General features: G+C 40.4%; 1 protein-coding gene across 1 annotated transcript; it reads left to right on the top strand.

Moving 5' to 3' along the window:
* Window positions 1-4,214: 4,214 nt before the first annotated feature.
* On the top strand, window positions 4,215-10,114 carry LOC134570811 (gamma-crystallin B-like). The gene is made up of 3 exons (XM_063428791.1): window positions 4,215-4,318; window positions 8,545-8,787; window positions 9,786-10,114. Exons 1-3 carry the CDS (start codon window positions 4,310-4,312, stop codon window positions 10,059-10,061), a joined length of 528 nt encoding a protein of 175 aa, XP_063284861.1. The 5' UTR covers window positions 4,215-4,309; the 3' UTR covers window positions 10,062-10,114.
* Window positions 10,115-14,152: the final 4,038 nt, after the last annotated feature.

Below are 14,152 nucleotides of genomic sequence, written 5' to 3' on the forward strand. Positions count from 1 at the left end.
TATATCTTTCACATAATCATTCCTTTTAGAATGTCCCAAGAACCTATTCCAACCAAAGAATTGACAGAAGAAACTCCATTCACGCCTACCAGACCCGGGTCTCCAGGCGAATCACTCACTCTTTCAACCCCCACGTCCTTGAGAGCATGGACTATTCCCAAAATTACGGCCGAGCTTAGGCTCAGGGGAATCCCCTTTCCGGCCACAGCTAGGAAGGCTGAACTTTATAGGCTACTTACTCACCAAGCCCCCGAGCCCAGGCCAGGGACTAGCTCTCAAGGACAACCACCAAGCAACAGCACGGCCACCCAGGATACCCTGGCAGAGATCTTGGCCAATCTACAGACCCTCAATAGCAGGCTATCTAAGGTGGAAAGCTCCATCTCCTCCCCAGGTACTACCACGGTAGTCCCAGTCGCTTTCACGGCTGTACCTACTATACCAACATGCCCTCCTATACTCCCCCCTCCAGCACCGGGCACAGCCATTACACCATTTGAGTCACCAGCACACTCCGTCCCTGACTCTATCAGGAAAGATATCCTAGACGGGAAGGATGTGTGTCTGGTGTCCTTGCTCATAGCCTCACAGGATGTACTTGAGAACAAGGCATTCAATTACGGTGATATCTCTGTGGTGCTCAAGACAAGGGATCCCAGGCTTAATCATCTGGTGGATTATCTCACCACAGGGTTCACTAAAGGGTTTCTCACGGGTATTGTAGCCATTCCCCCAGGTACACTAGAATGCCCTAATCTCCAGTCAGCACGTTTAGACTCAGTCTCCATAGACACTCTCATTGCCTCTGAAATCACCAACGGTTTCATGCTCGGCCCCTTCACCTCTTCACCATTCTCCTCCTGGCGCACTAACCCCATTGGTATTGCTATTCACAAATATTCTAATAAAAAAAAAAAAAAAACGTCTAATTATTGATTTATCGGCACCGCACTCCTCTTTTGTTCCAAGCATAAACGCACTCATTCCAGCAGACGAATTCTCACTTCAGTACGTAACCATCGACGACGCCATACAGTCCATCATATCATCCGGTAATCAACCCTGGCTTAGCAAAACGGACATCACAAACGCGTTTAAATTACTACCCATGCACCCCTCACTCTGGCACTTACACGGTGTTAAATGGCGAGGGAAATATTACTTCTCTACACGACTCACTTTCGGTTCTCGAAGCAGCCCCAAACTGTTCGACATTTTCGCAGAGTCACTATGCTGGCTGCTTCTGAACGTCACCAGGTGTCACTTCATTATCCACTACCTCGACGACATTTTACTAATAGAGCCAGGGTCACCTTCACCCACAGCAATCAGAAGCACTACTGCACTATTTTCCACACTTGGAGTCCCTTTGTCCACAGCCAAAACTATAGGCCCCACAACTAAATTGGCCTTTCTGGGGATAGAACTGGACTCGGTTAACCTCAGAGCTAGCCTCCCCACGACAAACTGTCACGTTTGAGAGGGGAGATGACTTGTTCCTGCGGAATGATGTTTGCACTAGAAAAGAACTTCAGTCCCTTCTCGGATCCCTGAACTTTGCGATGCGCATCATTCCGCAGGGAAGGTCTTTCATATCCAGACTCCTTTGCCTGCTGCACGGAGTTCCGGACTCTGGCACAGTTTCTTTGGACCCCCACGCCAAGGCTGGCTTAGCTATGTGGGGGAAGTTTTTGAAGGTCTGGAATGGAATCTCCATGTTTATTCCCCCTCTCTCCACCTCTTCACCCATCATCCACACAGACGCAGCAGCCAATACCGGTTTTGCAGCCATTTTTGGGAACCACTGGTACAGGGGCCATTGGCCCACTGATACGGATGCCTTGCCAGGATTCAGAGAGACCTCAGCACTATTTGAAATTCATCCCATTGTGGCGGCCGCACACACCTGGGGTCATCTCTGATCTGGCAAGGCAGTCAAATGCTACTCTGATAACTCGGCAGCTTGCGAAATCGTGAACAAACGGCGATCATCTTCCCTGACCATCATGCGGCTGATTCGCAAGCTGACCTGGTTGGCAGCATCCGGCCAGTTTCACTTAGTTTGTTTTCACATCCCGGGTATTCACAACACGGCCGCTGACGCTCTTTCTCGTTCTCAATTTCAGGCATTTTCTCAGGCACTCCCAACGGCTCACCTACAACCATCCAGGACACCACGGTTCCACGATCTAATCCTGGATTAAGCACACTCTTGAACCACGCTAGAGCTCACTCACCAAGCATTATCACCAAACACGGCTATCACTTACAATAGGGCTCTTAATATATTTAATAAATTCACAGCAGAGTTCGGTTTACAAGGTGACTTCTCTATTCAAACCATGGTGGCTTTTGCCTCTTTTTTCCACCTACACCTTAAACTATCTCACAACACCATTAAACTATATCTCACGGGGGTCCAGCACCACAGCCTCACCTTTTTTTCCTAACAACACACCTTTCCTGTCTTCATACCCCGTCAAAAAGGTTTTGAAAGGAATATCAAAGGTTTCTCCTCCACTCTCTACCATACGGTGATCAAATCTGCTTTATATCTCGCTTTCTACGGTTTTCTGAGACCTAGAGAGTTCACCATAATTTGTCAAGGAGATACGAAGCTAAGACTTAAAATATCACACCTCACTAAAATAGAGGATCACTACCAACTTTCGATCCCTACAACTAAAACCAACCGGTCACTACACCCTACTATAATTCCTCTCTTCCCTACTGATAATGCCTGGTGTCCGGTAAAAGTACTAGACCACCTACGGTCAACTCTGCACGGTCACCTACTGGACCCTCCACTCTTAACACTACAAGGGCACCCGTTAACCACAGCAAAATTGATGGTTCATATCAGAATTCTGTTATCTAAGCTCGGACACAACCCGATTGCATTCTCTAGGCACTCCTTCCGTATAGGAGCCGCCTCTGCAGCCTCTAGCACTAACACACCGGTCCATATCATCAAGAGACTGGGGCGGTGGAAATCCTCCATATATACTGCATATATTCCACAGCCGGAGAAAGAGCTTCGCCAAGCTTTCAGCAACTTGGTTTTGTAAAAAATGCAATAAAGTGTGTATTTCTCGAATTTATCTTTTTGCCCTCTTTTATTTACAGGCCCACTCGTACGTTGGTTTCGGCACACCACAACCAACTTTGCTCACAGTTACTATCCATTACGTATTTAAATTCCGAGCACAAGTTAAAAGGCCTGAACTTGTGGAGGCCTGAATTTGTGGGAGGAGTAAGTCCCCTACTTAAACTCCCAGCCCCTACTCACCTCTGCCTTTCAGCTGATTGTTCCCACCCACCTACACCCTGTTATAATTACCTTCTCCTTGGTGGGCCCTCTTTTATTTACAGGCCCACTCGTACGTTGGTTTCGGCACACCACAACCAACTTTGCTCACAGTTACTATCCATTACGTATTTAAATTCCGAGCACAAATATATATATATATATATATATAATACTGATTATTTGTGTATGTATATAAGTGTGTGTGCGCGTATATATATTTATATTGTGTATATTATATATTTGTATCTACTTATTTTATATCTCTACAGTCTTACACTTACTTAATAGTAGAGGCCATTCCTTATACCACCTTTATGCTAAGACGATGAAAAATTTGAACATCAGAAATTGTGCCAAATGCATTTTTAAATACTCTGTGCTTTCTCATTATTTCAATCATCATGAACGGAAACTAGCTTTTTATTACAAAGAAAAAACTGTACACAAAGAAGTTCAATAGTAAAGCTAGAACTATTCTCCCCTAAGGAAAAGTAACAAATATGACACCTCTATATACACAATATATATTACCCACCATAACTACCTTGGGCTTTTATCATGAGTTCTGGATTTTAAGACATTCGTGTAATACTGATATCTCCTATTTTGATGCCATGTATATTAAACAATATTTCATGTCGTTAATTGAACACACAGTTGAATTCACTTATAACAAAGCCTAGTAACTTCTCGATTTCTTTCACACAGAATACTTTGTTTTTATTGAAATAAAAAAGGCTTTGCTGACAGTCTGTGCACTAGATGTTTCATTAGTCACAGCAATAAAAATTCCCCATCCTTACAAAACGCATCTACAGTGATACACAATGAATTGTCATTAGCAACTATAATATAACAGGCTAACAATACTGGATTAATTTCAACAGATAAACAAAAATGCACCTTTTGTTTCCGTAATACAGCTACTGCATGATGCAAATATATAAAGGGTCTTGGTTCTGATGGCAAAACTAAGGTGCTCCATCCAGTACAGACAAAATGGGAAAGGTAAGCAAACACAGCATATTAATTATCTTTAGATTGCTAGCTCTGAAAACTAGGGAACTCCGTAACTTAATTTATGTAGTGCTTTCACTGTATTTCTTATCCAAATGTTCACAACTGTAGAATGCAATATTTTATAATACTTTTTAAAAAGTTAGAATTTGACATTTTTGCTACCTCTCATGTTCTATTTACAAACATTAACAATATTCAAATGGATGACAAAAAAGTACAGAATTTATTTCTGGTCCAAATGAAAAGAAAATGGCAAATATTAAGTCAAAATAGCAGAGCAGGAAAAATAGACATTTGCATAATTTTTCCAGTTCAGCAATTTCGACCAGAAATTAGCCAATTGCTTTTAATTTCTCTACAATTCACAGATTAGTAAATAAATTCACATAGAGCTAATAATCATTAGTTCTTAAAGTGAAAGTTAATTAATCTAAACCACATATGATAACAATTAATATGTGACAGGCTCGGCTGCTCTCAAACGCTCTCTATAAAAACAAAATCCAATAAAGCGTGCAGCACTGCTCAGTAGCCGAATAAAGTCCATAAAAATCTACTCTATCCAGGCATAGTTCTAATAATTATCTAGTAAAACATTTCATGACTGAAATTGAAGAATGGCAGCCTTTCAAATATTTGCTTGTAGACATATGAAAGACAGAAAATAGACAATTGTTAGCAAAGTATTCCATAGATGACTTTATTTTTATTTCTTAAATTCTATGTATCTACGGTATTTGAAGCAATAATGTAATAAGCACATTCTCCAATTTGAATAAAGGAATCTTTAAAGTTAATCAGCACATTAGAACTGTGTTTGTAAATATGGGACTTTTGGGGGATACCCATGAGCATTAGAATTAAAAGATATATTGGATATCAAAGCAAACACCTGTAATTTAACTGATACATTCATGTGTAGTAATATAAAATAAAAGAAATGCAGTGAGAACTAGCAAAATGTTTGCATAATATACAAGCTGGGGGGGGGGGGGGTTAAATGTAGCAAGATAAGGTGGGGTATTGAATTCCAAAACTGGCTCTTTTTCAAGAGAGCTCCCAATTCAACAATTGAACTTACCTCTCAGTATATCCATTATCGCAAGCATTCTGTTAAAGAAATATGTTTATATTTTGTACTTCTGAACAATCTTTTGTTAGCATAATGTATTCTAGTGAACAAATAGCTGATTTATCCTTTTTTTTAGAGGACGTATTGATCTATAGCTCATGTTTGTCGTGGCTCATTTTACTACAGCAGTGAGTCATGCTTCTTGTTTTTCTTCATGAAAATATTTTGTAATATTTTTTACGTTTAATTTTTTTTTTTTTTTTAAACAAGGAGCTTTTGTATTATTACAAATTGATGAACCTGCTTTGTTAAGTGCTCGATTGATTGTAGAGTGGAGTACAACAGCAATATAGAACTAGATTCTATGTCCAGAGCTCAAACATTTACTTCCATTATAAGTATGGACACTTTAATGTCTGCTTCAATAAAAAAATTAAATAAGTCAGCATCTGAATATGTTTATAAAACATACATATGATTATATGAATCTTTATTGAAGTATTTTTAATTTTACTTACCAAATGAATTGTTGCCAAACCCTAAAATAATTGTGTGTATGTGTGTGTGTGTATATATATATATATATATATATATATATATATATGGCTTAGACGAAGGCGCTTTAGTAGCGCCGAAACGCGCGTGAGGCTTCATGATTTTTTTCCTCTGACCGTCATCCCAGATTACTCAGTGTGCAGTTGGTTCGATATCTAATAGGCTATCCCAGATTATTCTTCTAGCCCTCTAGTCAGTATATTTACTTAAAATGCATATCTATCAGAGTAAGTCCGTGTTTTTCTTGGAGTTTTTGACATATTCTCTAGTACTAGATTACCATACTATTAATACTTTTTACAATATGCTCTAGTGTATAGCACATGTAAGATGAAATTTTCTTGTAAATATTATGTACATAGCACTCTTTGAATATGTTTAGTTCTCTGCTTTGTTTTTAATTTATGATGCCAGGTTTTTGATTTTATTCACAGTTTGTATTTTTTGGTTGTTCACACTCTGTCACTAGTGTGCTATTAAGACCCCACATGCTATTGCACAGCACTGGTTGCTCGTTTATTAGATCTTTTTCCTGGCTTCTGGGTTATCCACACTCCCTTGGTAGTTTACACTACCTACACCTTTCCCCATAGCGATTCACTTGTGCCCGATATGAGATTTTTTTTTGCTCTGTATATCGTTGCCTCGGCAACCACTTTCTCTCCGTCTGACGTCCCGATCACGTGACGTTCTATGCTGCTTCCATGCACTTCCGAGTTCTAACGGGCAGACACATTTCTCTTCACTTCACCATTGGGTAAGTGCATGTTGACTTAGATTTGTATTTTATATATAAACACTTTATTGTTATGTACTGTATGATCTTGAAAAAGACCCAGCAGGGTCGAAACGTTGATTGATTTTTGTACACCATATATGAATTAATAAAGCACCAGTTTTTCTACAAACACGAAGACCTGTGAGTGCATTTTGATTTTTTACTTTTTTGCTTATATATATATATATATATATATATATATATATGGCTTAGACGAAGGCGCTTTAGTAGCGCCGAAACGCGCGTGAGGCTTCATGATTTTTTTTTCTTTTATTCTCACGGCACTTTTCAGTTTGGCACTTTTTTGTTATGGTTAGAGGATCAATAGAGAATTCCTAAAGGGACTACTCTTAATGATGGGAGTTTCTTAGGGCATTCTCAGCAGGAAGGAAATTATTAAGGGACTTATCTCTATGGCTACTTAGTGTACAGTCCATTCTATATTCATATATTCAGCTAGCGACTTATGAGAGAGTATGCATACTACAGAAATAGAATGAGGGCTATGCAAAAATGTAGTGCCCCCCTTTTAAAAAATATACTATTAACCTTATAGATCCTTTTAGATACTCTAACCATAACAAAAAAGTGCCAAACTAAAAAGTGCCGTTAGAATAAAAAAAAAAATAGTCATGAAGCCTGATGCGCCTTTCGGTGCTACTAAAGCGCCTTAGTCATCTAAGACTTAGACGAAGGCGCTTTAGTAGCGGCGAAACGCGCGCCAGGCTTCATGACTATTTTTTTCTTTTATTCTCACGGCACTTTTTAGTTTGGCACTTTTTTGTTACGGTAAGAGCATCTATAGAGCGTTCCTAAAGGGACTACTTTCGATGATGGGGGTTTCTTAGGGCATTCTCAGCAGGAAGGAAATTATTAAGGGACTTATCTCTATGGCTACTAAGTGTACAGTCCATTCTACATTCATATATCCAGCTAGCGACTTATGAGAGAGTATGAATACTACAGGTTATTGTGCTTAGCTGTTTGTATTTTTTACTATTAAGGTGGACACTACATTTTTGCGTAGCCCTCATTCTATTTCTTCAGATAGTGACCTTGAAGTCATATATACGATTAGTCTAGTGAATACTTGTTTGTTTATACTTTAGTCTCCTGTTGCATTTATCCAGATCTTTTTGTACAATAACTGCGATATATATTGTTTCAATAATTTAATAGAGCAGGTGTGTACAATCTGACAGATCTTAGAAACCGGCAACAAGAGGCTACACCGTTTAATCTGCCGGTGCAATTGCATCTAGCACTACAGACTGGCTTCATTGCAAGTGATACATACTTCTATTCTCTTCACCTGCTGATAAGGGTTATAGTATATAGATTTCTACCTTATATTTCATTCACTATTTGCCATTCAGCAGCCTCCAATATATTGCTTTCCCTCCTACCATCAGGTTTGCTGAGCTCATTAGCTCTCCTAAGGGATTAAGATGTGGTGTGATTAGTTTATTTTGATACTTATGTTCTCTAAAAAAAATGTGATTTTAACTGTACAAATTTGTTTGCAAACCTAGGGAATTTGATTGTGTCCTCTGAACGTAATGTCCTTGGATCACTTCAGTATATACAGTATATATATATAATGCAATACTTTTTAATATAAATATATGTTGTATGCAGACAACATTTGATCATTTTTTAAATCACTACATTAAGGAAATGTTTTATGACATATTTAAAAAATAAGTAATAATTCTGATGGTTGTTTGATCTCTGATGATACTGAATATGTTGCACTGAATCTGAAGAAGACTTTCGGTAAAATATGACTTACTTTGTTTCTTATTATAGATCATCTTTTTTGAGGACAAGAACTTCCAGGGCCGCTCATATGAGTGCAGCTCAGATTGTTCTGATCTTCATTCATTCTTCAGTCGTTGCAACTCCATCCGAGTTGAGAATGGAAACTGGATGCTCTATGAGCGTCCCAACTATGCTGGGCACCAGTACTTTCTGAGGAAGGGAGAGTACCCAGATTTCCAGCAATGGTTGGGATTCAATGATTCCATCAGATCCTGCCGCTTGATCTCCGCAGTAAGTGACTGGCCATCAAATAATATTGGCATTAAAAATCGAACATTGAGTTAATACACCAGGACATGTGAACATTATTGACTTTCCACTGTTGCACTTTTAAAATAATTGCCTAATCATTTTAAATACCAATATGATAATAGAAATGTTAATAGGTTAAATTTAGTTATTTAACGTTACATATTTTTTTGAGGTTCACTATACATTATGGATCAGATTTCTACAAAAAGTTAATTATTTAAGAAATATGAGTTTCTCAATGTGCATAATATAATCTTTGGCATCAATTAGAAAATATATTTGCAGTTTTGTATTTTTTTTTATCATTTATAAAAGAATCCATGTATCAATTGTAATACTTTTTCTATACTCAAATATTACAAGATTTAGCAAGGAAAACAGAAAAAGTTATTAAAGATATTGAGATTCAATTGTGAAATTATATTGTTTATAACGGCCATATAGTTCGGCCAAAATGATACTATAGAAAATTCTGTAGATTGATGTTACACTAATATTAACCTGCCTATAACAAAGCAGCACCAGCTGAAAAGTAAGCCCTTGTATAACTGAGACAGGTATATAAGTGCATATTTATACTGCATATTAAACTGCAGAAATTGTTTCATTTTTCTTTGTAGTGTACTATGCAGTGAGACATATACTTTGAAGTGTGAGTTAGTTTTTCTCAAGGTTTATGGTGTGGGTGACAAATGCCCAGTTTATTGCCCTATATATTTTTTTAGGGGATTTTTTTTTTCATAAATGACTGAGCAGTCCAGAGACTCTACATGCAATGGATATAGTCACACTGTACCTCTCAGGCATGTATATGCTTTGCTTATCATTCAGTAGAACACGGCAAATCTGGTTCACAAACAACTACTCTAGAAAAAAACAGATTGAAACATAGACAATATAATTTAACAAAAATGCAATGTTAGACAATAACTCAGAATATGTGATAAGTGATAATTCCCTTCTTTTTGGTCTTACAGTACAGGGGAACCCACAAGATTCGTTTGTATGAACGCGAGGACTTTAGAGGAGAGATGCTGGAGCTCACTGAAGATTGCCCCAATCTGTCTGAACAATTCCATTATCATGACATCCACTCCTGCAATATCTTGGAAGGTTCCTGGATCTTCTATGAGCTTCCCAATTACAGAGGAAGGCAGTACTTCTTAAAGCAAGGAGAGTACAGGAGATACACTGAGTGGGGAGCACAAAATGGCAAAGTAGGATCCCTGAGACGTATCCTCGACAGCTATTAAATATTCATATTGTGACTCTAACATCTCAGATAATAAATCAATGTAGACATATATTTGGTGTCCTGAGGTCTTTTGTTTTTTTTATTTTTGATTGAACTACATATTTACCAATATCATTTCTGTATAAAAAAGTGAAATGACAGAACAGGCTCTACTTCATGAATTATATCACATGTCATACACTTATAACTGGACTAGGAATTTATTAAAATTGAATCTTAGACAAACTCAAAATTTGGGAAAGTGAGCTTAACTGACTTTTGAGTGTACCAGAAAATACTATTTGTGTACCAGAATTCACATGGATGACACAATAGCTTCTTTGCAATTTTTCTCTCCTGTCGCTCATCTCACACTTCTCCTCTTTGTCAGTCCTTACATTGGCTTCCTGTATCCTATAGGAGTCAATTCAAGGTAATAATCCACACCATAAAAGCACTGACCATTTCTAGCCCCTCCTATATGTCTTCACTGATCCACACCTTCTCGGTCTCTCGGCTCTGTTATTATTATTATTATTATATTATTATAGCAATTTATATAGCGCCAACAGATTCTGTAGCGCTTTACAATATTATGAGAAGGGATTTTACTATAGATAGGACAATTACAAATAAACTTACAGGAACAATAGGTTGAAGAGGACCCTGCTCGATCGAGCTTACATTCTATAGGAGGTGGGTGTAAAACACATTAGGACAGGAATTTGCAATCAAATAAGGTGGACTGCCCTTTAGGAGAGGGCAAGAGACAGGTATGTGAGGTAAGGGTTAGTCTTGGAGGCCATATGCTTTCCTAAAGAGATGGGTTTTAAGGCACTTCTTAAAAGATGCAAGACTAGGGGAGAGTCTGATGGCGGTAGGCAGGCTATTCCATAGGAAGGGAGCCGCCCGCGAGAAGTCCTGCAAGCGCGAGTTGGCCGTACGAGTGCGGACAACGGACAGGAGGTGGTCACGGGCAGAGCGGAGAGACCGAGAAGGGACATACCTATGGATCTGTGAGGAGATATAAGAGGGGCTAGAGTTGTTCAGTGCTTTATAGGTGTGAGTTAGTACCTTGAATTGACTCCTATAGCATACAGGAAGCCAATGTAAGGACTGGCAGAGGGGTGAGGTGTGAGAGAAACGACTAGAGAGGAAAATCAGTCTAGCAGCAGCGTTCATTACGGACTGTAGGGGTGCAGTACGGCTTTTGGGAAGACCAATCAGGAGAGGGTTACAGTAATCCATGCGGGAGATTACCAGAGCATGGACAAGCTCCTTGGTAGTATCTGGTGCAAGAAAGGGGCGGATGCGGGCTATGTTTTTAAGATGGAATCTACAGGATTTGGCAACATGCTGGATGTGAGGCTCAAAGGTGAGACCAGAGTCAAGTATGACGCCAAGACAGCGCGCTTGCAAGGATGGACTGATGTTGGTACCACAAACTTGAAGGGAGAGTGAAAGAGGAGGATCAGTATTAGGAGGAGGAAAGACGAGGAGCTCAGTTTTTGAGAGATTGAGTTTCAGAAAGCGGGAGGACATCCAGTCAGAGATGGAAGAAAGCCAAGCAGTGACACGTTGCAGGACGGCAGGGGAGAGGTCCGGGGAGGAGAGATATAGCTGGGTGTCATCAGCGTACAGGTGGTAGTGGAATCCAAAAGAGGTAATAAGTTTGCCAAGAGAGGCAGTATAAAGAGAAAATAGAAGGGGACCAAGGACGGAGCCTTGGGGAACTCCAACCGAGACAGGGCGAGGGGAGGAGGTATCATTAGAAAAGGAGACACTGAATGAGCGTTGGGAGAGATAAGAGGAAAACCACGAGAGGACAGAGTCACAGAGACCAAGCGATTGAAGAGTTAGAAGAAGGAGAGCATGATCAACGGTGTCAAAGGCCGCTGAGAGGTCAAGAAGAATTAGTATGGAGTAGTGGCCTTTGGATTTAGCTGCGATTAAGTCGTTAGTGACTTTGATAAGGGCAGTCTCTGTAGAGTGGAGAGGGCGGAAGCCAGATTGAAGGGGGTCAAGGAGAGAGTTGGAATTGAGGAAATGAGACACACGGGTAAAGACAAGCCTTTCCAGAAGCTTTGAGGAAAAAGGGAGCAGGGATATGGGACGGTAGTTAGAGAGGGTGGATGAGTCGAGGGATGTTTTTTTTAGTATAGGTACTACAGTGGCATGTTTAAGGTCAGCAGGGACGATGCCAGAAGAGAGCGAGCAGTTGAAGATGTGTGTTAGAGAAGGCACGAGACAAGTGGAGAGAGATCTGATAAGGTGAGATGGGACAGGATCGAGCGGGCAAGTGGTGGGGCGAGAGGAGCAAAGAAGAGCAGCCACCTCTTGGTCAGTAGCTGGGGAGAATGTCTGAAGGGTAGGAAATGCATGATCTATGTGTGATTGAGAAACAGAAAGGCAAGGAGGGGAGAATTCTTTCCTTAGCTGTTCAATCTTGTCAGTGAAGTAACATGCAAAGTTATCAGAAGTAAGGTTAGTTTTGGGGGTGGCGACAGCAGGGCGAAGAAGAGAATTAAAGGTGTCAAAGAGACGCCTGGGGTTGCGGGAACATGAACTAATGAGAGAGGAAAAATAGGACTGTTTGGCAAGGGCAAGGGCTGCACTGTATGAACACAATATGAATCTATAATGGAGAAAGTCTGATTGGGTACGAGACTTCCTCCAGGAGCGTTCAGCACAACGGGAGCATCTTTGCAGGTAGCGCGTTGATTTAGTATGCCATGGTTGGGGGCGGGTCCTCCTTGAGGTGCTTGTTTGGAGTGGCGCTGCAGTGTTCAAGGCAGATGTAAGAGTAGAGTTATATATAGAGATGGCCAGTGAAGGACAGGAGAGGGAAGGGATGGACAGCAGTTGTGAATCAATGTCAGCTGACAACTGTTGGAGATCCAGAGAATTAAGGTCCCTCCTGAGTTGAGGGGGGTTAGGCTGAGGTTGTTGGGTGAGGGGGTACGCAAGAGCAAATGATAAGAGGTGGTGATCAGAGAGTGGATATGGAGTGTTGCAGATATTAGTTACTGTACATGCATAAGTGAAGATTAGGTCAAGGGTATTGCCAGCTACATGGGTGGGAGAATTTGCCCACTGTGATAGCCCGAGGGAGGAAGTCATTGAAAGTAGTTTAGTGGCTGCAGAGGTCAAAGGTGGGTTTATAGGAATATTGAAGTCCCCGAGAATTAGGGATGGAATGTTAGAAGAGAGGAAATAGGGTAGCCAGGCAGCAAAGTGGTCAAGGAAGAGAAGAGGGGAACCAGGGGGACGGTAAATAACAGCAATGTTAGCGGAGAAGGGTTTGAAAAGGCGAATTGAGTGTATTTCAAATGACGGGAAAGAGAGGGAAGGGGGGTGGGAAGAGGTTTAAAAGAGCAGTGAGGGGAGAGGAGAAACCCAACACCACCACCTTTACATTCAGAGTTTCTTGGGTTGTGGGTAAGTTGGAGACCACCGAAGGACAAAGATGCAGGGGTGGCAGTGTCAGAGGGGGAGAGCCAGGTTTCTGTTAAGGCTAGTAAATCTATTGAACGAGAGATAAAGAAGTCATGGACAGCAGTGGATTTAGTTATATTGCAAACAGAGCGTGCGTTCCAGAGGGCAGTATTGAAGGAGGATCTAGAGGAACATGACCATGACCTTCTCCTGTCCGCTGCTCGCACCCAACTGGCCAACTCACACTTGTAGGACTTCTTGCGGGTGGCTCCTTTCCTTTGGAATAGCCTGCCTACGACCATCAAACTCTCCCCTAGTCTTCAATCATTTAAAAAGTGCCTCAAAACTCATCTCTTTAGGAAAGCTTATGGATTCCCAGAGTAACCTCTACCTCACGTACCTGACCCTTGCTCTCTCTTATAGGGCAGCACTCTATTCTCTCCTCCAGCTCTGCTTCACTTCTCCTTGTTTAATTTCTACCTTCTGTCCTGTTGTTTTACGCCCCACCTCCTATAGGCTGTAAGTTTTTGTAATTGTCTTATTTATTGTTAAATTTCTCGCTTTAATCATATTGTAAAGCACTACGGAATATGCTGGCACTATATAAATATAAATACCAGTATTAATAAGTAATAATAATAATTGTATATTAAACAGTACAGACTAAAAAATAGT

Source organism: Pelobates fuscus, chromosome 8 (assembly GCF_036172605.1).
Source record: "Pelobates fuscus isolate aPelFus1 chromosome 8, aPelFus1.pri, whole genome shotgun sequence".
Classification (NCBI taxonomy): Eukaryota; Metazoa; Chordata; class Amphibia; order Anura; family Pelobatidae; genus Pelobates; species Pelobates fuscus.